General features: G+C 34.0%; 4 protein-coding genes and 1 long non-coding RNA gene across 5 annotated transcripts; 2 read left to right on the forward strand and 3 right to left on the reverse strand.

Moving 5' to 3' along the window:
- The first annotated feature begins 3,591 nt into the window (after positions 1-3,591).
- On the forward strand, positions 3,592-7,712 carry LOC125191934 (RNA-binding (RRM/RBD/RNP motifs) family protein). Its single transcript, XM_048089369.2, has 9 exons — positions 3,592-3,869; positions 4,556-4,654; positions 4,817-5,250; positions 5,443-5,509; positions 5,596-5,649; positions 6,251-6,319; positions 6,510-6,575; positions 6,664-6,732; positions 7,241-7,712. The coding sequence occupies exons 1-9, from the start codon at positions 3,759-3,761 to the stop codon at positions 7,322-7,324; spliced, it is 1,053 nt and encodes a 350-aa protein (XP_047945326.1). The 5' UTR covers positions 3,592-3,758; the 3' UTR covers positions 7,325-7,712.
- On the reverse strand, positions 7,445-10,218 carry LOC148928595 (uncharacterized). Its single transcript, XM_089056719.1, has 2 exons — positions 9,568-10,218; positions 7,445-7,456 (listed from the first exon to the last, which is right to left on the reverse strand). The coding sequence occupies exons 1-2, from the start codon at positions 10,216-10,218 to the stop codon at positions 7,445-7,447; spliced, it is 663 nt and encodes a 220-aa protein (XP_088912845.1).
- Positions 10,219-11,286: 1,068 nt separating this feature from the next.
- LOC125195096 (putative F-box protein At3g16210) lies at positions 11,287-12,408 on the reverse strand. The gene has a single exon (XM_048093293.2). The coding sequence runs from the start codon at positions 12,406-12,408 to the stop codon at positions 11,287-11,289; it is 1,122 nt and encodes a 373-aa protein (XP_047949250.2).
- Positions 12,409-14,693: 2,285 nt separating this feature from the next.
- Positions 14,694-17,237, forward strand: LOC125195097 (U-box domain-containing protein 9-like). Its single transcript, XM_048093295.2, has 3 exons — positions 14,694-14,890; positions 15,607-16,761; positions 17,189-17,237. The coding sequence occupies exons 1-2, from the start codon at positions 14,795-14,797 to the stop codon at positions 16,720-16,722; spliced, it is 1,212 nt and encodes a 403-aa protein (XP_047949252.1). The 5' UTR covers positions 14,694-14,794; the 3' UTR covers positions 16,723-16,761; positions 17,189-17,237.
- A 599-nt stretch (positions 17,238-17,836) lies between these two features.
- Positions 17,837-19,850, reverse strand: LOC125193638 (uncharacterized). Its single transcript, XR_007171602.2, has 4 exons — positions 19,496-19,850; positions 19,143-19,433; positions 18,097-18,168; positions 17,837-18,031 (listed from the first exon to the last, which is right to left on the reverse strand). It is a non-coding gene; the product is annotated as an uncharacterized LOC125193638 (long non-coding RNA).
- Between the last annotated feature and the right edge of the window lie 5,771 nt (positions 19,851-25,621).

A 25,621-nucleotide genomic window follows, 5' to 3' on the forward strand; every position in this document is an offset into this window, starting at 1 on the left:
CCGGCGACTTGCTCGACGTTCGCCTGCGGACTCGCATGAACGAGCCGCCACCGCTCTCGGCGGCGTAGCTCCTGCTCAGCGTCGCTCGGTTAGGGCATGCCTAGGGTTAGGGTTTTGCCGCGGCGAAGGAGACAACCGCTGCTCTCGGACGAGCAGCGAGCTCCGCCTCTTTCTACCGCCGTCGAAGGCCGGACATCCAAGGAAGATCGCCAACGCGGTCGGGTCCGCGGCGTGGACGAGCCCTCGCTCGCATTCACGTCGCCGCCTGATCGACGGAATTCTCCCACTGATCGGCGTGATTTGCCGGAGAGCGCTGGTATCGGAGGTCATCCCGGCGGCGCGCACGAGTCCATTCTCATTCGCACGTCGCCGATTGATCGCCGCTACGTATCCTACTCGCTCGACTACCCTTTCCTGGATCGCGCGTAGTGCGATTCGTCTCGGCGCTAGCGCCGACGAATCGCACGTCTCGTGCGTTCCAATTATTTGAGTTCTTTGTTTCGATAGTTCTTGGGTTCATCATGCATAAGAATATAACAACTAAAAACAAGAACATGCTTCGAAAACAAAAACGCATGCATACATGAATTTCGCGAAATTTAAATCCAAATAATCAGAGCCAAAGACTGGCTCTGATACCAATTGAAGGGGTTGGCAGCGGAAGCGCATGCATAAACCAATTACATAATAATCAGATCTATTTAGCGGATTATTTAGAAAAATTCTATTCGCGTAATTATCTCACGTATCATGCTGATAACTCAAATAATAACATGCTTTAAATTAAATGAAACCTAAAACATGCTGTTCTAAGGTTTAGCCATTATACCTTGATGATTCTCCAAAGAATCGAAGATAGCTAGCGCCTTCTCCACGTGAAGATCTTCAGTACAAAACCACAGATCTTCTGACTGGTTCCCGGACTGTGAACTGATATCAGGGTGGGCTGATCTTACCAGCGCACTAGGACTTAAATAGAGAAGACAGAAATCCTTTCCCACGGAGGAGAAAAATTCGACCTCTACTAGGAATAGAGAGGGCCGAAAATTTTGAGAGAAAAACAAGTCTATTTTCTGTCTCCTTTATTCTCCTATTTATAATAAGTCACATATTGGGCCCAGTCAGGGATCTATGGAAGACTTTGGATATGGGCTCCCCCAATTAGCTTTTTACTAATTAAATTAAACCCAATTTAATATAAGCTTAAAATTGGAATATTACGATATTGACTGTTTAATTTGCATTTTTGTTATATGCAGATTGCATTTTTTATTGTTGAGTTTTGCATTTTCGATAATGACTGTTTAATTTGCATTTTATATCTATACGGATTGCATTTATATATGTGAAAATGCAAAACTTAACAAAATAAAATGCAATTTATGTGAACATGCAAAACTTAACAATAAAAAATGCAATTTTCCTATAACTAAAATGCAGTCTGCGGAAATGCATGAACAACTTCACAAATGTGTATTGCATTTTTATATATACAATATTGCATTTTTCTTGCCACATGGCAGCACGTGGTTGGATGTACGTTAGCACTCTAATTAAGGATACGCCCTAGTGCTCCCATATATATATATATATATATACAATATGCATGGAACTTAATTGAAACAAATTCAAATCACTCATTCAATAAAAAAGTGGATAACAATTAGTATAACAAATGGAATCAAGTTCAAATTTAATGAATTACTTACGCTTTTGACTTGAATAAATGAAAACTTGAAGATCTTCTTTATTTGAACTTGAGAATAAAATTGCAGACTCTGGTTCGGCGCTAAGCTTTTACGTTTATGATTTTTAATGACGATTGAATAAATGAAAGCTCTAGGGTTAATTTTAGGTTTTAGTTTTGTATTTCCTTTTTTAAAGAATACCTACATGGCAGCAAACTACTGGTGTATAAGAAAATGTATGATGATAATTAAATTTTTAGTCTTTTATTTTAGTAATTAAAAAAATATCCACATATCATTATTTGATTAGTATAGTGTTAAAAGATGTACCATATGAATGAGCTGATCCGGTCCGCTAATTTGTACACAGTTCTCGTACAAGACATGTTAACAAATTGATATAGTATCAAAAGATGAAAATCGCTTGGTCCCCAAATATTATAATTAGAATATTATTCGTAATTTAAAACTGACTTCATTATTAGTAAAATGGGACCCAAAAAGAGTCTTTTATTTTATGATAGCATAATTATTTAAGGATGCGGGGTCACGCCTAGCATAATTAACGGCGCGACTGCAGAAAGAGATGAAGGCGGCATATGGAATATGTGATTAAAGGGAACGAAAATTACGGCAAATATGAGATACAAGAATTTCAACAACATGCTTCGTCACAATTTTCTTACCTTCTTGCTCCAACTTAGTTTCATTTCTGCATCACACTTTCATCATTGAATCTTCCAATTTGCAATGAAGGAACGAAAGAATGAGGTTTTTCATGTAAATATCTATAAACAATTATATTGGGCCAAGTTAAATATATTCCAATTTTAAAACGAGCCCATTGTATCACGAGCCAAGGCCTCTTAAGTTAAACTATAAAGAATTATGCGTAGTACTATGCTTATATTGAAAATTACGTAAACCCCTCTTCCTAAACATTGGCAGACACAATCTAATATCACAAGGGAAATTTATATTATTACATAGGAGTATTTGATATTTTTGTGTAAATAAAAGTTCCAAAATCGAAAACAAATTATAAGTAAAATTCTTCTTTCTACATTTCAAATACAAAAGAAAATATGGATCATAAAACTCCTACTAAAATTCAATTTTGTGTCCTCTCAGTCACAGTGAAGAGTCGGTAAACCAGTTTGATTCTGGTGGTGTAGGTGTTAGACACGACCGTCGGCTTCTACACATCCGTGGGAAAGAGGGTCAACCCGGTACTCAACCCCAACCCCATAGTTTGTCGATCCATGTTAAGCTATTTCTTGTAATGTTCATTCCGATGCAACGAGTCAAGTGATACTTGTCTTCCCTTTCAATTTTTGTGTCCTCCCAATCACCAAAAATAATTTTATTAGGAAAATATATAATTTTAATGTGAAATTGAAAAATTATAGTAAGATAGAAAGATTATAAATAGATAAAATAATATTAATATAATTATATCTATGTGCATAATTTATCTATATTACAACAGAATAACTGAATAACTATCCCACATTTGTCTCATAATAACTCAATGCATAACATCTTATCAAAATTTGTTTTAAAAAATATAGCTTCCTTGATACAAAAATGCTACTATCTCAGTCCCCCAAAGCTTGACATGGTTTGACCCGGCACGGATTTTAAGAAATGTAATAAAAAATGTGTTGAAAAAGTTGGTGGGATGTGGGTCCTACTTTTAAAGTATTAGTTTTATAATAAATGTAAGTGGGAATGAGTTAGTGGAATATAGGGTCCACTGCCAAAAATGAAAAAAGTGAAGTGTGTCAAGTATTCGGGGACGAACCAAAATGGTAAACTGTGTCAAGCTTTGGGGGACGGAGCTAGTACTATGATTTTTTAACTGGACCAGGGAATGGAGAAATTGAAGAACATTCTCTTGAATTTCAAATAATCCGAGTGCAATAATTTAAAGTCATTATTTCAGGTGGAAGTGATGACGAAAAAACCCCCAAATTACAAATAGCTAGTAGGCTCAATTAGGGCACAGATCGTCTCCTCCAATTTTGGCGCAATTGCTGTGTATTCTTATTTCTCGACAACAGATAAAGCATGACAGTGGACGATAACAGCTCCATATACGTCGGTGGCCTCCCCTACGACATTACTGAGGACGGCCTCCGCCGCATATTCTACGTGTACGGCGCCGTCATCGCCGTCAAGGTTCAGTTTCTATCTATTTCGATCTGCTGCTTCTCATTTGCATTGACGTCTATTTTTATGGAAGGATTTCAAAATTCTTATGCTAGCAATTCCAGATTTTTATTTGATTTTTCTAATTCCACGTTTTTTTAAATATTTTCGCTGCGAATTTATCGCTTTTAGTTGTATCTCTAGCTGTACCCTGCAGATTGAAGCCCCTGCTTCAGTATATTTTTCAGATCTTGAGTTTAAGTTTTATGTCAATTAGTTATTCATCAAGAACTTCATTTTTAGCTCATGAGTTTAAGTTGCAAGTTAGTTAGTTATATCTCAAGAAATTCGGGGAGAGGGATTGTTTGCTCTGGGGTTTGCTCCTGGAGTTATTCCAGTTTTCATTCCTAAAAGCTATGAAATTTTTACTGAGATTTATAAACTTATGCTGAATTTCGAAAGATACCTTCTGTGCATATTCTGTACTTCTGATTAAGAGAGCTGGAGTACTTTAAACTAATGTTTTGAAAATATAGTTTTTGAAACCCGGTTAAACCAAATCATGAGAAGCCTCTTTAGAGCATCTCGAATGAGTGCCATTTCAGAATCTATATATATTACGTTTGGTATGCGAAATGCCAACCCCTTTGCTCCCCTCAAGTAAAATTATTCTGCAGAGTACAGACATTAACATAAAGCTTTTTACTTATTTCTAGATTATAAATGACCGAACCGTTGGGGGAAAATGCTACGGGTTTGTTACTTTCGCTAATCCAAGGTCATCAGTACAAGCCATCAGGGAGATGGATGGGAAGGTATTATTTTTTTCCCTTTTATTTTATCTATTACTGTATGATGATATAGAACCTACAAATAATTCTCATATCATGTCTAGGTGGATTTATTTTCCTTAGATTTTGCTGTAAAACTCTGAGTTCTTAACCCCTCAAGAATGATGTACATAATCTTTGATTCAGACCATTCATGGGAGAGTTGTCAAGGTCAATGATGTTAGAAGTAGGAATGGGAAACCGCACTTTAATCGTGACTCTCGGCGTGACTCGGATAGAAGTATAGATGGTGATAGAGGTAGAGATCACGGAAGAGAGGATAGTTATGATCGTCATCGTCATCATGATGGGCATAGGGACAGGTCTCTAGACCATGAAGAAAACAGGGAGAGAGGCCATGATCGGACACATGGTCATGATCGCATGAGGGATCATTATGTGGATGAAGAGAGATTTCGAGACTATAGCAGACATGTAGATGATGTTGAGCAGGATCATGGGAGAAAGCGTGAGCGCGACTGGGATAGAGATGGTGAAAAGAATACTGAGCAACAGAGAAACGCCATTCATCATAGAAGTGGGGACAAGGATAATGAGCAACAACATCATTACCCGAAGAGGTAAAACTTTCTAATCCTGTGCTGCCTGCATATTTAATTTGCATTACTCATTATCTTTGTATTTAATGTTGCCAGACAATTCATGATTCTGTCCTACATATTCAACTCATAGCTGTTGCATGCAGTTAATTGATCATTAGTTTTCTGATGGAAAACTGCTAATTGGAATTGTTCACTGTGTATTCCTGCCAGATCCAGATTTGATGATCATGGGAGTAGGGAGATTTCATTGGATTCTTTCAATGATGAAATGGATCAGGTTGAACTCTTGATTATATATATGTCTAGATCTAGTCATGAAGAAATCTGGTAACTGCTATGCTTATTATTTCTTGTGTTCAACAGGGAGAAAACCAATTAGCAGTTCTAAGTCTGAAGCTTCAAGAACTTCGTAAAGAGGTACTCATTGTAAATGTAGAATTAAACCATCCAATATTATATGGCATGGTTATTTTTGTAGCTTGGCCTCTATAATTCAATAAGTTTGAAAATGGGGAAAGATGTAAAAGAAAGCCTGGTTTAACCTAAATCCATTTAGGGTGAAATGGTGAACCCAATTAAATTGTGTTCTGTTAATTTGGGCAGAGGCACCACATGTCATGTTAGATCTCATCTCTGATGTGGTGGCCTGGTAGAAACTTGTTGCCAGTACTATTACATGTCTGTCTGCATGTCCTTATGATAAATGCATTGAATTCTGGTTGCATGAAATGAGTTTTTTCCAGCATGTATCTAGATTGGCATCATATTCTTAAAAGCTTTCAAAATCAGCTCATGAGTGAATATTAGAAATATATATGCATACAATATTCTACATTTCTTTTGATGTATGGAGTAGACCTGTCACTTATTTCATAGTTGTATGAACCGATTTATATGTCTAATTGTTTAGTGAGAGAATTTCATAATAAATTTGGAACTTGGTTAGATGCCAACTATTATAGTGAAAGATCAGTCACCATCCAGGTGGTAATAGAAATACATTGTTTTATTGATTCAGAGATCTGAGATGGAAGAATTAGTTGCAGAAAAACAAGAAGTTGTTTCTCAGTTGCAAGAAAATTACCAGGTAAGTAGTTCGTTTTGGTATAGATTTTATATTATATTTTTGTAGTGCATCATTCATTGGCATTAGTTTTGTAGCTTTCCAATGATAAGTAGTTCGTTTTGGTATAGATTTTATATTATATTTTTGTAGTGCATCATTCATTGGCATTAGTTTTGTAGCTTTCCAATGATACTCATTTGTTTGACCTTAGAAATTGGAGGATTCTGTAATTGCTGCGAAGAAGCTAACTTCACGTCGTCACATACAATTAACCAAGGTAGTGCGATGTGCCATTAGACATTATATTTTTCAAGGTAGAAATTCTTATGTTTGGTTGCTGTATCCGAATGTTGTAATTTGTGCAGCTACATAAATGTTATCTGCACATGAGAGACTGTGATGAGAGATTCAAACAAGCAGAACAAGAACTCCAGGTTTGTCTGCTTATAATCCTTCATGGTTTTATTTGAATCCAAATTTTAGTTATTCATATTTTCTCGTGTACTTCTTTCTTTCAGTGTTTAAAAATTGAGCCTCTCCGCTTTCTAGCTAAAAATTTTAGCCTGAGTAGATCACTTGTGCTCAAACTTCGTTCATAAGCTATATTTACCTGTTGCTTGGAAATTAACATTGATTAGTTTGCATTTCATACCCACCCTTTAATCAGCTCTTCTTTCTGTTTGCTTTCAAAAGCAAAACCAGCTATCTCATAAATCATGAGATGTACGTAATAAATGTAGGCACCTAGATATGGTACAGAAAAACTAGTTTGTCTGGCAGTTTCTGCTGACATTTTTTTATTTCAATGAACACAGTATCATTGATGAAATTGGTCCAATGTGTTTGTTTCTGGAGATCAGTGTAATGAAAAATCAAATCAGTACCTCTTATGATAATCCCTTCTTCTCCAAACAGCCATTACTCAAAACGTTTTCCTTGCAGTGGCTTGTGGATTCAACTGCGACTGAGTTGGGAAACGACGGGGGAGGTGTTGGTGATGGCATAGTCACAAATGGGAGGGCTTGATATTTTTTTTAGGCATCAAATACCAATGTCATGTGTAACTTTCTTTAAAGTCAGCTCTAACCAACAACGAAGTGCAAGATATCCGTTCCATCATGTGTCTACATTATCACTATCCATAATTTATTGCTTGGCCTAGATCACATAAACAACAATCAAGTCAAAGCATAACAAATGATGCTAGGCAGTTCTACAGTTCTTGGTTGTAGAACCCGGAGTCTCTCTTATCAAACAATCGCCCCAGCTAAGGCTTAGCTCATAACTCGAACAGGACCTCTAGCAAGAGATAAGGGATATTTGGAGAATGATAGTATTATTTGAACTTTTAGACAATAGAACTTAGTTCAGATGTAAATGTTTCTTCAGATTATATATTGATTGTTTTGCTGCTTGTCATTAGTAGAGATATAGGCATGTAAAAAAGGAAAACAATGATGTATTGCAGCAAGATGATGATGAGTGCACAAATATCTAATCAGACTTATATCCATGCATATAAAAAAAGGGTATATTTATGTATAATAAAATTAAACATTGTGTACATAGGGATTGAATACTAAAATAGTATTGAATCAATCCAAAAAAAGTAAACATTAATGAATATGCGTGAAAAATGTGTAGACTAAAAATTTCCTTTTGAGTCGAAATATTAAGAATTAAATAGTTTTGATTTGGATGAAATTGCTAGCGAAAACAGTGGAGCACTCATTATAATGGTAAGTCTCTTTGCAAGTGCAAAATAGTAGTGGCATTCAAGAGGAGGGAGGAGACTAGAATTTTTATCTTGCAATTGAAAATGTTAATTAACACGTGGATGAATGGAAAAGAGGGTACAGAGTAGTAATTAGAAGAAGTTAGGTTATGGATTCTAAATATTTGAATTTGTAGTTTTCCCCTTAAAATGGTTTAAAATTTTCAATTTGGGTGGCCTCTAGGTAATGTTACTTACTTGATACATCCACACTGGATGTCATTAATGCTTAAGTATGTAGCAAATTAAGTTCATGTTCTACTAATATGATATATACGGAGTAGTTTTTTTTACAAATTTTTTAATGAACCACTATAAACAACTCCGGATCCGAAAAATTGATCTCTTTCAATAAAATACATGATATTAGAGCAATACATACATATCATGACACCTTAAATTTTCCTTTGTCAAAACCTTGGTATATTACTTTCTTACCAACAACACTTTCATTAGACAATCAATTGACTACTAAGCGTCTAATTATCTAAATTTGAAGATATTTTGAAACTATATTGTCGAAAATTTCTTTGAAAGAAAACCCACAAGGAAAAATAACACCGACATGAATTTTATATCCTTAACAGCATAAAGACACGTGTGAGTAGTTTCATTCATCTATAAGGTCAACAGCTTTTGGTGAAAATACATTGGTTTATCATTATAAAATGATCTTATCATAGTTTGACTCAAGCAATTATTGATACATCACTCAAGGCCATTAGGGCATCCACAATGTGACGCCCTATGCGACGCCATATGCACCGCCACGTCAGCATATTATCCTCCTCCTATTCCACCTGCAGTGGGGCGGACTATAGCCCGCCCTAAGCGACGCCCTAAGCATTTTATCTATTATTTGAATATTTAAATACTTCAAAATTTGGAAAAATAACTTCATTTCATTAAAATTCAAACATTACAATACGAAATAAAAAAAACTACAATTTCTCAATGACGGCGGTTGCGGTTCCAAACTTCTTCAATCATGTCGGTCATGGGCTGAGTATGGTCTTGTTGGTTGCGCATTGAGGCCTGTCGCTGTAGAATCACACCGAAGCCAGTCGGTAATCCTCGAGAGACAGGCGAGGTCACCGTGCTGGAGCTAGATCCGGCTTCATCATCCACCTAATTGGTGACATGTCCACGTTCTTGTTCGACTATCATGTTATGCATGATGATGCACGCATACATGCCGTCGGCGATGACTTCCTTGTACCAGAAACGCGCCGGACCTTTCACGATTGCCCACCGCGATTGGAGCACCCCAAAAGCCCGCTCCACATCCTTCCGCCCGGACTCATGCTTTGCCGCAAACAAGACTCTCCTCTCACCAATTGGGCAGCTGATCATCTTCAAAAAAAATAGGCCACCTTGGGTATATGCCATCGGCCAAGTAGTACCCCATATGATGTGTGCGGCCGTTGGCAGTGAACTGAATGGCCGGACCGCGACCCCTGCACTGATCGGCGAATAGGGTGGACGAGTTGAGGACGTTGATGTCGTTGTTCGACCCGGCTACACCAAAGTAGGCATGCCAGATCCAGAGGTGGTGGTCAGCGACGGCTTCTAGGATCATCGTCGGGTGGCTGCCCTTGTAGCCGCTAGTAAATTGGCCGCTCCAGGCCGTCGGGCAGTTCTTCCACTGCCAGTGCATACAGTCGATGCTCCCTAGCATCCCAGGGAAGCCGTGCACCGTCTCGTGCATCTGCATCAGGTTCTGGCAATCATCAGCAGTTGGGCGTCGCAAATATGTGTCGCCAAAAGCCTCCACAACTAACTTACAAAATTTCTTGAGACATTCGCGGCCAGTTGTATCCCCGACGTGAAGGTACTCGTCGAACATATCCGCTAACTGGCGGATCGCAACCGTGCACTTCTGCAACGGCGTAAATCCGGGTCTGCCGATCCCGTCTTCCCGATACTGGAAGTACTCATCACGTCCCTCCAACGTGTGCACAATGCTGAGAAAAAGATCTCGGCTCATTCTAAAATGTCGGTGAAAAATATTCGGGCCCCAACTTGGATTCTTGGCAAAATAATCTGCGAACAGACGTTCGTGCGCTACGTCGTGCTCGCGGGGGACAAACGTCCGACGTCGTATCGGGCGAGGGACCCGCGCATCCGCCGCCTGCTCCCGCTGCATTTGTGCCAAGCATTCCGCCTTGGCTTCATTAACGGCATCGAACAAGGCTCAAGTCAAGGCCCGTCTGCAGCCATTCGATGTATTCAAATCGTAGTCGTCGGGATTCATTTTTGAGACGATGAGAGAGAATAATTGAAGAGAAATTGAAGAGATGTGAAATTGGAGTGTGTGAAATGGTAGAGAATTGTAGTGTTTAAATAAGAAAAAAATTTTGAAAAAATTCAAAAAAAAAAAAGGGCATGACCATCATCCGTCGCATTGTCCGCGTCGTCCACAGTGGCGGACAACGCGACGGACGATGGGTATCCTCCGTGCATCGTCCGCGATGCTGCAGTGGCGGACGATGCATCGTCCGCCCCATTGCGAATGCCCTTAAGTTGGATTTACGTGAATTTTGGTCCAGATTAAATTTTTCGTTGTTGGATAAGGGGAAGGTGAATACTTTCAACTATTATTGAGGCTAAAGCTACCACTAAATCACATTACCAAGCTAAACCTGTGCATTTTCATGTAGTACTACTTTGCACAATTGGTTGTCAAACAAAATTTATGATATTTCTCGAGGTTAATTAGAAAAAGTAGTATACAAGGTTGGGAATTTTTATATAGTTTGTAGTATCATTTACTTTTTATTTATGATCAATCTCAATGTTTCTTGTTACTAGTCACCAATGTATATTTTACCCTAGTATAGTATTTACAGACAAATCACGAAACTATACACCTCAAATGAAAATCATGCAAATGCAACAAATCCAAATATAAAATTCTCATGCCTCACACGTCTAAGCTCCACTAATTCAAAATCGATCGATCAATGATTGAGCCAACAGCATGATTTTGAGTTTCCCGTCAAACTATTGATATTACACTTGAAAACAAACAATTTTTGAAAAAGTATAAGTGTGTGTATATATACTATTCTATAGCAATAGCTCCTTGACAATTTGGTTTAAATGGATCAACAATACGTAAATGGTAAATAATAATAGTAAATTACAATCCCCTGTATGATAAGAAAGTAAGAAAAAAGAAAAATATAGTAAAAAATTAAACTAAACTATGAGATTACATTCTTATACCCAAAATATTTTTGAGTGATTTTGCATTCTCCATACCTAAATTTCTTTTGAGTGAAAGAAAACTTGGAGTGAAAAGAATAGAGCTAAAATATAAACAATCACTGTCTATTTCCCCAATCAAATCAATTCCTATAACATTTCTCTTCTCCTTTGAATAGTATAAAAAACGTCTATCGTGTGATAACATCAACATGCCGCCATTTCTGTAAATTTTGATAGGTTGACAACCCTTTTGGTAAGCATAGTTGTTACAAGGCTTTTCCTCGATGAGTTGTATAGTCATCCAAAATTTCTCCACTTGTTCATATTCTTTCAACAACCATATCACATTATTAGCTATTGTATCATTAAGAATACATAGGCAATCCCCCAAACCATACAACTTCCCCCTTTTAAATGTGACATTATCAACAGGCACAAGAAATGTGCTAAAACGTTCTGTTTCAAGATCAAAGCAACAAATATGAACATCCCCTGTCGTACTTTTAACTAACCAATGGAGATTGCCACTAAAAAATGCACCACAAATGGAGGAGTCGCAATAATCAGAAAAAGGGGGGGCGGCTTCGACGGTTCTCCACAAAGATCCCGCTTTAAGAGTGTACACATGAAATCCAGATTCAGGGCTATGATAGACAACTTTATGTTGTCCGCTTATTTTGCTCACTCCAAATCCAAAACGATCTCCCTTCCGAGTAACACGCCCACATAGCTCAACAAATTCATGGGTGATGGGATTACATACATAGAGATTATCATCCATGAAAGCATTTTTTAAAAGAAGCAGACCATTGGCAGAACATTGTATTGTTGATTCTCGACGAAAATCAAACTTGGTGATTGGACCATGCTTGGCATAAACATCGAACCAATTTGAGAACGGCTCGAGCTCGTCTTCCAATTTGAAAACACTAAACCAATTCGAATCCCACTTGGTAATGGAAACAGCTAGGGCGGGGGCCGATATAGAAAAATGGGACTTGACAAAAGCATCACTCTCAATGAGATTAAGCCATGGTTTGCAAATGCATTTGCAAGTTGCAATGCTTCGAGGGGAGAGTCTCAAGAGGATATTTGTGATGATTTCTAATGGTAGGTATGGCTTCATTTTTAAGATGGATAAATTTGGTCTTTCTTTAAAGATATTCTATTTCTCTGTAAAGAATAAACAATATATATATAAGCAGAAATTACTAACACTAACAAAATCTTCAAAATAATTTATTTCAACCAAATCTATTATTCGTATGCCATAGATTTAATCCTAATCAACACACCTAAAAAAGAAACCACATGTGTCGCATGAACTATGAGGATTTAATCTTAATCAAGGATGCGATATGTTCAAATTAAAATTCAAATTTATAACACTAAATATAAAATTTATATGAAAGTTTACCTTGATTAAACTTGCACACCACTGCTCTCTTTCTGTCCACCAATTGTCGACTCTTCTCTGGAAGATAATATTGCATATTTATAAGATTTATGAGCTAAGCTAGGGAATCCTATAACAAGTATGGTTAGGACGTAATGGGCTAACGCGATTTAATCTGTTCAGTTTATTAATATAATTTCAATAATTTATGCGATTCATATTTGATTAAGAGATATGTACGTAATGGGCTAACGCGATTTAATCTGTTCAGTTTATTAATATAATTTCAATAATTTATGCGATTCATATTTGATTAAGAGATATGTTCAAACAAAACTTCAAATTTTATAACATTACATATAAAAGAAAGTATATGAAAGTTTACCGTGATTAAGTTTGTATACCACCGCTCTTTCTTTCCACCAAATTTTGAATCTTCTTTGTAAGAAAATAAGTGCTCCTATAAAAATTAATTCAAAAGGTGTGTCTTTATAATCGAACAATGAAGCCTTTATATATAGAATCCTAAACTTATAAAAAAATAAAATAAAAGGAAATAAACTACAAAGGAAACTATAATTTGGTAAAACTTAAAATAATTAGTATATTTTTCCATTTATAAATTCTACTAACTAGGAAATAAATAAATACAAAATGCATAACTGCACACCTCAGATAACATAATCACATTAATTCACTCAACATATTATGTCTGTCCATATGTATTAAATATTATATTAGGTCCATATTATTTATGTTTAAAATATAGTACCACATTACAATTATATATACTACTAAAGTTTTTTTTTTAATATATTATACTCCGTTTAGAGGAAATATTTCATATGCATTGAATCTTCCTAAAACGATGCTGATCACATATTAATTACAAGAGCCATCCAGCCCTAATGACCTATATTGTGCTATTTTTGTGATTCTATGTGCTAAGTAAATTCTGTAATTTCTATGTTTCCTCACTTGTTTTTGAGATTATACAAACACACAATTTCGTGGTATGAAATTGATAAAATTCAAGTCCAATCATCTACCGGGCCGGGCCCAAAATATAGTAGCAACCCCAAATAATATTGGGGGTGAGTTTTTTGGCGTTCAATCTATTCTATTCTATACCAATTTAATTTATTTTCTGGAATTTGAATTTATTATGAAATGAAACTAGTAGTATTAATTTTGTATTAACAATTAATTAATTTGTGTATATCTTGATTTTTAACGGCTGGGATTAAGTTGCCTCTTTGGTAGTGTATGATAGGATAGGAGTGCATCCCAATTTCGGAAAGCCAAAATCTGCACAAGAGATTCAGCCTTTTTCGACAAGGAAGGCAAGAGAGCGTTAAATTATCTCAGCCGGCATCACTAATTTTGATTTCCGGCAACCATTCTTTAACTCTTCATTGTTCAGTATGTGAGAGAAGGATGAGGATCACTATGTGTGAAAAATCCACGTCAACAAGTTTTGTTGGAGTTAAAATTAGGCTTTAAAATAATTTTAAAAAGGGAAAATCGATTAGTAGTAACCCACACTTTAATTTTAATTTTAATTTTAATTCAATTCACTATAGGTGTATGTTGTGCTTAAAATGTTAATGCATTTCATTACTACTTAAATATTAAAAAAAGTAATTCTAATTGTGTGTGCATGGGCAATACTAACAGACTATCTTTACTCGATGACATTAAGAATACTGATTAAACAGTCAAAACGAAGACGATGAATGAAATACCTTTTTCTTAACACTAGCACTACTTAAAAAATTAAAAAGACTGCTAAGTGATTTAGTGAAAACCCTAAAAATATTCTGTGATTCATCCTCCGTCATCCACGACACCTATTTAATTTTCCGTCCATCCTTCTGTTTTAGTAATATGCCCTATATTTTATTTTGTATGAAATACTACCTATAACAGTAAGATTCAATTTAACCAACATTTTCAATCCATTATCGACTGTATTAATTAATTAATGGGAGGGAATATATAAAATAATCATTTCATTCTAAAAAAGCGGATTTTCGTAAAGGGATTATAGTAACTAAAGAGAGAGGAGAGACAGAAGAGAGAGTAGAATTATACTAGCGTTTTGATTTTTGCTGATATGGCGTCGAATGGCATGATGGTGCCGGAGGAGTTGACATGCCCTATCTCGAAGAAGCTGATGAAAGATCCTGTCATTGTTCCGTCTACTGGAGTGGTACATTCTCAATCCTCTCTCTTTCAAATGTATTTAACTAAAACTAACTATGATTGGTAAGTGCGAGTGTATGTATACTCGGTGGTGTTGTTTTCTTGTTTTCTACTTAATATCTCTGTTTTCTTGTTTTCTACTATCTCTGTTTTCTTGTTTTCTCTGTTTTCTTGATTTCTTGTTTTCTAATATCTTGTTTTTTCTTGATTTCTTGTTTTCTTGTTTTCTTGATTTCTTTGTTTTCTTGTTTTCTAATATCTCTGTTTTCTTGATTTCTTGTTTTCTAATATCTCTGTTTTCTCTGTTTTCTTGTTTTCGAATATCTCTGTTTTCTTGTTTTCTAATATCTCTGTTTTCTCTGTTTTCTTGTTTTCGAATATCTTTGTTTTCTTGTTTTGTGATATCTCTGTTTCGTCATTTCTTTCTGTTTTGAATTTTTCTTGTTAGATTTAGTTAACGAATTGGGATGAATGGCATGCAAATTGAAAACATGATTAATGATTTCGCACTAGTAGCATCCCTTAATACTTCCATTTAATTATTGCACATAGGAAATCGGGTCAATCTTCCATTTAATTATTGCAATCAATTGAATTTTGCACTTAATTCTTTTGAAAAGGCTATATGCATCTTTTTGTGTTGAATTTGGATAGGTGAGTGAGTTTTTTAATGAATACTATTTGTGTGTTTGTGTTAATCCCATGCTGTGTTTGTCTTGGCAGACATATGACCGTCATTCCATTCAGAAGTGGACTGACGATGGAAATGCTACATGTCCGCAAACTGGGAGGAGGATACCGTCATTGGCTATGCTAATCCGAAACAATGTGCTCAAAGATATGATTTCTGGCTGGTCTGAAAATCCTCCACTCAACAATGAGTTCCAAAAGCCTGATTTCGAGTCCACAATGGATATAAACTTAACAGCGGAGACATTCCAAGGTCAGAGAGAACTTTTCGAGAGATGGCGCCTCTTGACAAAGGAGAATCATGCATTTCGGAAGCATTTTGTTGAATCAGCTGCAGTTCATGTGTCGACACTATACAATGGCATCTGTTTAGCTATTGCTGCCTCTAGAAGAGGCATCTTTATGGATGATCTTCAAGAGAGTCTCATTGCCACTCTTACAAACATGGCCGTTCACAGTGACGATGTCAAGGTGTTGGTTGCAAACAAGGGTCATCGGATAGAAATTATTGCTGAAGCAATGGATGTTCGGGGCAATATTAAGTTTCGGACAATAGGTGCTAGTGCCATTAAGACACTGTCCACTCTCGACTTATTCAAGAAACAGGTTCCTGGACAACACAAGTGTTATTCTGGGTCCCTACTACTACTAGGCGTTATGGAGTACCTCAAAGGCATGTTGGAGGTACAGGATGTTTTGGCAGTTGAAGAGGCGGCCGGTGCGATAATCAACCTGTGTTCCGTCCCACGTAACATAGGGCTTGCTCGTGAATGTGGTATAATTGGAACTGTCATGGATAATATTAAGTACAATTTGTTTGTGAGAGAAATGGTACAAGTTGTTGCAATGTGTTCGACTGACAAGACTGTGATTGAGGAGATAGTTAGGTGTGAAGCAATCAGCACTTTGTTCAAAATCATAAAGGGTGACTGTAGTCCGCATAACGCAGAGAATTGCGTGACCATCATGTACGAGATCGTCACTCGTACCGCGTCCACGACTAACCAAATCAGATCTCAAGAAAGGACTCATCGTCTGTTGGCTACCCTTGTCAAGGAAGGCACTCCAATTGCCCAAACCAAGGCTCGGGACATCCTAGCGAAGATATTCCCTAAGAGCATGAGAGAGAGAAAGCTGAAGAATGATTAACAGAGAGTGTTACACAGCAGCCAAGCCCCTTGCAAAAAGGTACTATAACCAGCCTTTTTCATTTAGTTGGCATACTACTTAACTGAACAATCATGTCTTCCTAATTGTTTATGCCTAAATGATTTATATTGATGATAATTCAGTACCTTTTCTTGTCATCTCAACAGCATTTCACTTTTTATTTTGAACTTGCAAATGACTTCTGTTCACTGCCAAAATATTGATTACATAATTGAAAAGAATTCTGTAAAACTTTCAAAACATTGATTTTGATGCTTGAAAAAGAATATTCAAGGCCTTCATGAAAGTACATATGTTCATGTATTACCTTACTGATTTGAAACTGAAAATTAGTGATTTTTCTCTAATTATTGTGGATAGGAAACCTGGTCTAGCAGTAATCATGATTTTTATCATTAAATCGTCGAGATTGAAATCAACCTTTTTTTTGTTCTTATATCGGCAGGTACTTGGACAAGAGGCAGAGTTATCATTTTTGAACAAAACTGTTTGTTGATGTTTTAGTGATTAAATTCCAATGCTACTTTGTTACTATCACTTTCTCCTTTGTCCATATCCGAATATAGTGATGCTTTGGTTATAAAATTCTTCTGCTACTATCATTTCCTTAGTATTATTCTCTTCTTTTGTCCCTACTTGGTTATCAGTAATCTATGTATAATTGTTTGTGCATGCTCTGGAGTAATTCTATAGATATAATGAGTTGGCTTTGTTTTAGTCTAAATAAAGGTTCATAGATACATTAGTCTAACAATAAACAGGATGACATCTTCTTGAAAAATCAATTATCTTGACTGTATATGATATGATTTACTGAATTTGAGGTTAATAGTAAAAATCGAAGCTTGGATACTCCATTTTGCCAAGTTTGATAGAAAGTTGTAGATCTCTTTGTTTTTTTTGTTATATCATGGTTGATTTGGAATATCTGAAATAGAAAGGATTAGAATCAAAATTTGCACAAGAAAAAGAAAATTTTGCATTTTTGTTCATGATTTTGGTGCCTCACTCCAAGGTACTTTATTGATTGAAAATTTGTAGAAATAGTCTTGTTGTTACGTGACATAGGGATGAGCTTGTAATAGATAACTCCTTTTTACATAATTTTTTTAGTTCCAAAATTTGAAATGAAATATCATTATTACCTGGATAAATTTTCACAGAATCCATCGATTCCTAAACTAGAATCTAGAGGGAGAGGTTCTACGCTTGAGATGCTTGTACCTTGCAGCTGTTGGTGTTGTACATTCTGGTTATGGTAGATTGAGTAGAGTTGATGCTGATACATCTGTGAATCGAATTCAAACCATAAAATAGTGTGTTCAATCAAGAGAGAGATGATGAGAAAATTACATCTTTGGATAGAAGGTTATCCATGTTGAAATCGAGGTCTGGATTTACTGATGCCAATTTCATTGACTAGAACTGTAGAGAAACATTTAAAGAAACACAAAATTAGTTACGAACTAATCTCTCTGACAACGACACAGCTTTTCAATTCTAAGATTGGACCTGCAGTGATTGGACGTAATTTATGATTTCGTCTAGCATTAGTGCTTCTCCGTTCGAGTAATGATAAACAACCAAATTTTGTACAACCAAAATAAGGTTGTATTAATAATTTGATATATTAATTATATATTAAAATTATAAATATAGTATATCGACAAGTTAAAAAGACTTATTAGTATTTAACCTTATTTTTTATATTTATATTTGAATTTTTTTTCTATTATTTTTATAATTTGAATTAAAGTATGCATTAATTATATTTATGGTTCCAAAAAAATAAAAAAATAATACAAAAATCATAAATATATGACCACAACGTTATGCACTTTCCATGTACTATATATGCATCCAAATATTTTAATTAAATGCATAAATAAATCTATTTTTTATCAAATAAACTAGTTTTTGGTTGTACAAAATTTGGTCACATAGATTTGTTGTTTCCGTTCACCTGAAAAAGTCCCATTACAAAAACAACATAACCAAATTTTGTACAATAAAAAATTAATTTATTTTAAAAAAATAAGTTTATTTATGTATTTAATTAAAGTATATAGATGCATATATAATACATGAAAAGTGTATAATAGTGTGGTCATATATATAATTTGTGTATAATTTTTTTATTTCTTTAGAATCATAAATATAATTAGTGCATACTTTATTTAAATTTTTTAAAAAAATAGAAAGGAAATTAAATATAAAAATAAAAAATGAAGTTAAAAGGCTAATAAGTCTTTTTAATTTATTCACTTATTATATTTATTATTTTAATATATAATTAATACATCAAATTATTAATATAGCCTTATTTTGGTTGTACAAAATTGATTGTTATCATCGCTCTTACAAAAAAATAACAACTTTAATCGACCCTCTGTACAAACCTTATTGCAACCTGGTACCAGATCTTAATAATCTTCATTCTCTCACTAATTGTCTCTCTCCATACCTAATAAATTAGACACAGTTAAAATTCAAAATCATGAAATACTAGTACGAGATAAAAATAGAAGAAAAAAGGGTGTTTTTCACTCTTTCTGATAAGCTATGGCTGTCAGTGGCTTGGCCTCTTCTGGCTCGGTCATGAATGTAATCCTTCGGCGGCTCCGGCGGCTTTTGGTCGGTTTTATTACATTCTTTTCCGATTGCTTTGAGCTCCCGTCATCGGCGGCTTCCTAAAATAATTGAATCTTTGAATTTGATTGATTAATTGATAAAATAAGAGTTGAATTCAAACCTTTGCCGAATTCGACCTGTCGTCTTTTCTCTTGCCTCAGGAAATCCCATTTCTTTTCCGGGAATTCATCTTCGCCTGAATCTGGTCGGAGACGGAGGATTCTCTGCCGGATCCGGGAAGTTCACCGGAATTTTTAAGGGCAGCGGCGAGGCCAGGGTGCCGAAACGGGAGAATTTCGCAGCGCGCTCCGCGAAGCCTGGATCGGTGGCGATGTGTGGCGGAGTAGGAGGGAATTGAGATCCAAGATGAGTCAAAATGAGGGAATTGGTGGATTAGGAAGGAATTGGGGTTGAAGAAGGATTGATCGGATCTCCATGGATTTGGCATTGGGGTGTCGAAGTGGAGTGGTTGAGGTGGTGGAATTCCTGAGCTAATAAAGTACTCCCTCTGTCCCAATGAAGACGACCCATTTCTTGGGCAACACGAGATTTTATACAACTTTATTTTGTGGGTTAAATGGAGAGAGTAAAGTAAGAGAGAGAGGATAAAGTAGAGATAAAAGGGGTTTCCATTTTAATGGGACGGCTTTGTCCATTTTTTCGATATTCTTAGAGCATCCCCATCCGCGCTCTTAGCTAAGAGCACGGAGGTGGGCCCGGATCCACTTTTATTCCTTGTCCTTAGCTAAGAGCACAACACCCACATCCGTACTCTTAGTTAAGGACAAGCTGGAGGGTCCAACCATTCTATTATTCAATTTAAATACTTTAATTACTAAAAATATTTCTACATTATAAAAAATACATTAAAAATAAAAATTACATAATTAAAATCCTAAAAAATAAAAATTACATAATTAAAATCCTAGAAAATAAAAAAAATATAATTAAAATCCTAAAAATTAAACATTCCCATAATTAAAGTGTTATGAGAATTTTTTTGTGTTGAAGTGGAGGGTATTTATAGATAAAAATGTGAATTTTGGGAAAAAAATTGAAAAATAAATTAAAAGTGATTAGAAAACGGATATAATTTTTTGGAAAGTGGAAAAATATATTTTTTTAATTTAAAAACATTTTTTTAAATTAATTTTGAATTTTTTAAAAATAAAAAATTAAAAGTTTGAATATGCCAGAGCGCCACGTAAGGGTGCTCAGCGGCACGGACGTGCTCTTAGCTAAGAGCAGCAGTGTGCCGCTGGCACGGACGGAAAAAGGTTTTTTTTAGAAGAATTATGTAATCATCAAGAGAGAGAATGGAGGTTGAGGGGAAGGGGAAGGGGAAGGGGAAGGGAAATGGAGGGTGGTGATATAGAAGAAATGGAAAATAATTACTTCCTCCGTTCCAAAAAAATTGATATAAAATTTTTGGGCATAGAGATCAAGAATTTATATTAAATAAATAGCAGAGGTGAAAAAAGTAAGAAATATAAGAGAGGGTAAAGTAAACAATAGAATAAAGAAAAAGTGATTAGATGTTTTGTCTTTTGTTAAAAAGGGAAATAACTCAACTTTGTTGGGACGAACTAAAAGGAATACGACTCAACTTTCTTGGGACGGAGGGAGTACTTAATTTGAACTTTTATATAGTACTTCCTCTGTCCGCGAATAAGAGTCTCGTTTTTCCATTTTTGTCTATCCACGAATAGGAGTTCCGATTCATAATTACTATAAATGATAAATGAGCCCCACATTCTACTAAACCATTTCACTCACATATCATTTAAAACTAATACTCATATATACAAGTGAGATCTCTATTCCACTAACCATTTTACAACCATTTTTCTTAACATTTCTTAAAACTCATGCCGGAAACAAATAAGACTCCAATTCGTTGACGGAGAGAGTAATATATAATGGGAAAACAAATACGTACACAAGAAAAAACAAAATACGCTGTTGGGCATATGAATATGTATTGTTGGAAAAATGACCAAATTAGCAAATTGATGGAAAAAGTAGCACAATCCTTTTCGTATAAAAAAACTATTATCAAGTATCAAGATTCAAGATTATGATTATTACAAATAGAATTAAATTAGCAAATTGATGATCAAACTAAAAATAAATAAATATTTGACAACACATGTAACCAGTGTTTTAAAAACCAGATCGACCGGTCGGTTCAACCGGTTGGACCGTGAACCGGTAAGTAGTCCGGTCCGGTTTGCTCATATAAACCGCCTATATATTGAGCCGCCTTGAACCAATGAAACCGTCCGGTTGGACCGGATGAACCGCGAACCAGAAACCGGTTTTCACTAAAACTGCTTAAAATTTTGTTGTCAAGGAGGCTTGAACCCAAGACCTCTTGTCAAATTAGTAACACCTTTACCACTCCACCACAATGCTTTGAGTGATATGACATGAACATTAACTAAATTTATATATTAAACATGATAAATTTTTATTGACACTGACTTATAATCCGAATTTAATAAATAATTATTAATTATATTATCTATAACTATATTTAGCCCTCACTAAATTTTAATATTATTTATATATAATCAGTTATACATAAGGTTTAATATTTTTATATATTATTAATTGCATTTTGTTATTTATTGAATCTTAATGTATATAGTATGCATTTATATTTTTATATATATGTTATATTATTTCTTCAAATAAAACATATTTTGAAAAAAATGAACTTTATTTGTTTTTATCATAAAATATCAACAAAATTTTAGCATATTTAAAATATATTTTTTTATAAAAATATTAGTTTAAATTTAATATTCAATATATTTTACTACTATTCTTTGTGTAATAGTATATTTTTATATAAGTATACATAATGTTAAATGTGTTTTAGTGATAAATTATTAATTACATTCATCATTTATGATTTAATATATATTTTATAATATATATTTAATTATATATGTTTGTAATAATATTTCGGTTCGACCAGTGGTTCGACCAGTGAATCGATTGAATCAGTGAACCATTAATGACACCGGTTCGTCGGTCGGTCCGATTTTTAAAACATTACATTAACAAATTCAAGAGTATCATGATTGATGACGTGCTAATTACGTCATTAAGAGTAGTTACGATATAAATCAAGAATCACTTTTTTAATTAATAATGTTGAGAGATGATTGGCCTTCAACATTGTACATTCTTTTTTACCCACGTTTATCAAAGGCAAGATCAAAGTTGAAATTAACTAGAAAAAGAATAATGAAGTTCGAGAATTTTTTTAATTAAGATTGACGGAAGAAATTTGGGTCTCGAAAATCGGGCACAGGTCCTCTGCAGTTTTAAAAACCACAGCACAAGCTGCTGTGGTTAAAACGCAGCTAATTGTATGTTAAACGCATGAAATTGACAAAATCCTATTCATTTCCTTTTTCTGTTTGCTATGTTAGTTTTTAGTTTTGAACTTCATTTTATTTAAGAGTGAACTACAAAAATAGTCTTTGGACTATGCGTTTTTCTCGCCAATGAACCTTGAACTTTAAAAATATCTTCAGACAATCCTGGACTAAGCATTTATCTCGAAAATGGTCCATTTTCACTGTTTCATGACAAAAATATCCTTTTGGGGGGGGGGGGGGGGGGGTTTGGAAGGTTTAGGCAATTCGGTTTTTTTATATTTTAAATCTGATATTACTTTTGTGGTGTACTAAATATGATATTATTTCAAAATTATCATATTTCTTTCCTTTTGTCATCCTTCACTTTATTTCTTATTCAATATTAGATTTACTTTTATAAAATTAATTTTAAAATTTTGATTATTAAATATCAATAAATTATTTTAATTATTAAAATTACTACTCCCTCCGTCCCATTTAAAATGAAACATTTGAGAATCGGCACGGGATTTTATGTAGTGTTATTTTGTGAGTTGATGAGGAGAGAGTAAGGTAAGAGAGATGAAAAAGTAGAGATAGAGTTGTTTCCATTTTAGGAAACATTTCATTTTTAATGGGACAAACAAAAAAGGAAAACGTTTCATTTTTAATGGGACAAAGAGAGTATTAAATAACAAATTAATAGTTTTAATCAGTATTTGATAGTGTCTAATATTTAATCAATAAGGTACAACGCCGCCTTCGTTTTAATCAATAATTAATAGTTTTAATCATAAATAGATCATATAACACGATTTATTCCGAAATAAATATGCATCTAATGTATAGGAGTGTTTGACTAAAAATATTATGAAGTTGACTAAAAATTTGATAGTACTAAAAATTTGATATAGGAGAATTTTTGTTGAAATTTTCTAGTTAATTTTGATTGCTTTCAAATTAATAAACGAAAATTATATTAGTCTTACATTAGATGCATATTTATTCGGAATAAATTGTGTTAATGATCTATTTATGATTAAAACTAAGGTGTCGTCGTACCTTATTGATTAAATATTAGACGCTATCAAATATTGATTATAACTATTAATCTGTTATTTAATAGTAATTTTAATAATTAAAATTTTTTATTGATATTTAAGAATCGAAATTTAAAATTTAATTTTATAAAATTAAATATAATATTGAAATAAAGAAACAAAGTGAAGGATGGCAAAATGGAAGAAAAAGATAATTTTGAAATAATATCAGATTAAGTACATAACTGAAATAATATCAGATTTAAAATATAAAAAGACCAAATTGTCCAAACCCCCCAAAACCCCCCAAAAGGGTATTTTCGTCACGAAACAGTGAAAAAGGACCATTTTCGAGATAAACGCTTAGTCCAGGATTCACTGGCGAGATAAACGCATAGTTCAAGGACTATTTTTTTTAGTTCACTCTTTATTTAAACATTGAAGAACACTATCAACCCAATTAACTTTATTTATTAGAGTGAACTACGAAAATGGTCCCTGGACTATGGGTTTATCTCGCCCATAGTCCCTGGACTTTAAAAATATCGCCAGTAGTCCCTAGACTAAGGGTTTATCTCGAAATTGGTCCTTTTGGCTTTTTTTGGTACGAAAATACCCTTTGATATTATTTTGGGGGGTTTGGGCAATTTGGTCTTTTTACACTTTTAACATTTTAAATTTGATATTATTGTAGTTATGTACTAACTTTGATATTATTTCAAATTTATCATCCTTTTTCCCTTTTGTCATCCTTCACTTTGTTTCTTTATTTCAATATTAGATTTAATTTTATAAAATTTTACATTTTAATTTTTAAATATCAATAAATTTTTTTAATTATAAAAATTATTAAATAGCAAAAATTAATAATTATAATCAATATTTGATAGTGTATAGTACTATGTAATCAATAAGGGATGACAATGCCTTAGTTTTAATCAATATTTAAGCTTTAATCATAAATAGATTATATAACACAATTTATTCTGAAATAAATATGCAGCTAATGTAAGACTAATATAATTTTCGTTTATTAATTTGAAAACAATCAAAATTTACTAGAAAATTTCAACAAAAATACTCCTATATAAAATTTTAAGTAGGATCAAATTTTTAGTCAACTTCATAGTATTTAATCACAAGCAATTATAACAACCGAACGGAGGCTAAATAGAATAACTCTTATTTTTCCATCATGATTAATATTATTTTTATGTACTTCTTCAATTCAATTGAATATTATATTAAATAACAAAAATTAATAGTTTTAATCAATATTTATAGTGTCCATGAATTAATAGTTTTCATTAAAAAAATTTATTGATATTTAAAAATCTAAATATTAAATTTAATTTTATAAAATTAAATCTAATATTGAAAAAAAAAAAAAAAAATTCAGTGAAGGATAACAAAATGGAAGAAGAATGATAATTTTGAAATAATATCAAAGTTAGTACATAACTAAAATAATATCAGATTTAAAATGTTAAAAGTGTAAAAAGACCAAATTGCCCAAACCCCCAAAATAATATCAAAGGGTATTTTCGTACCAAAAAAAGCCAAAAGGACCAATTTCAAGATAAACCCTTAGTCCAGGGACTACTGGCGATATTTTTAAAGTCCAGGGACTATGGGCGAGATAAACGCATAGTACAGGGACCATTTTTGTAGTTCACTCTATTTATTAATACGTATAATTGATCTTCACTATTTATTGGGCTTGTGTCAAAGTCTTGCGTTTAGTGCGTATACGGCTGCGTTTTAACCACAACAGTTTGTGTTGACATTCTCAAAGCATTAGGTTGATATTATCAAAACACTATATTGACATTTTCA

Source organism: Salvia hispanica, chromosome 4 (genome assembly GCF_029641045.1).
Source record: "Salvia hispanica isolate PSC_SH4W2 chromosome 4, Shi_PSC_v1, whole genome shotgun sequence".
Taxonomy (NCBI): Eukaryota; Viridiplantae; Streptophyta; class Magnoliopsida; order Lamiales; family Lamiaceae; genus Salvia; species Salvia hispanica.

Coding starts and splice junctions, on each gene's coding strand:
- LOC125191934 (XM_048089369.2), top strand. CDS start 3,759: ATGACAGTGGACGATAACAGCTCCATATACGTCGGTGGCCTCCCCTAC. Junction 5,650..6,250: donor TTCAAGAACTTCGTAAAGAG/GTACTCATTGTA, acceptor TTATTGATTCAG/AGATCTGAGATGGAAGAATT. Junction 6,733..7,240: donor AAGCAGAACAAGAACTCCAG/GTTTGTCTGCTT, acceptor TTTTCCTTGCAG/TGGCTTGTGGATTCAACTGC.
- LOC125195097 (XM_048093295.2), top strand. CDS start 14,795: ATGGCGTCGAATGGCATGATGGTGCCGGAGGAGTTGACATGCCCTATC. Junction 14,891..15,606: donor TTGTTCCGTCTACTGGAGTG/GTACATTCTCAA, acceptor TTGTCTTGGCAG/ACATATGACCGTCATTCCAT.
- LOC148928595 (XM_089056719.1), bottom strand. CDS start 10,218: ATGCAGCGGGAGCAGGCGGCGGATGCGCGGGTCCCTCGCCCGATACGA.
- LOC125195096 (XM_048093293.2), bottom strand. CDS start 12,408: ATGAAGCCATACCTACCATTAGAAATCATCACAAATATCCTCTTGAGA.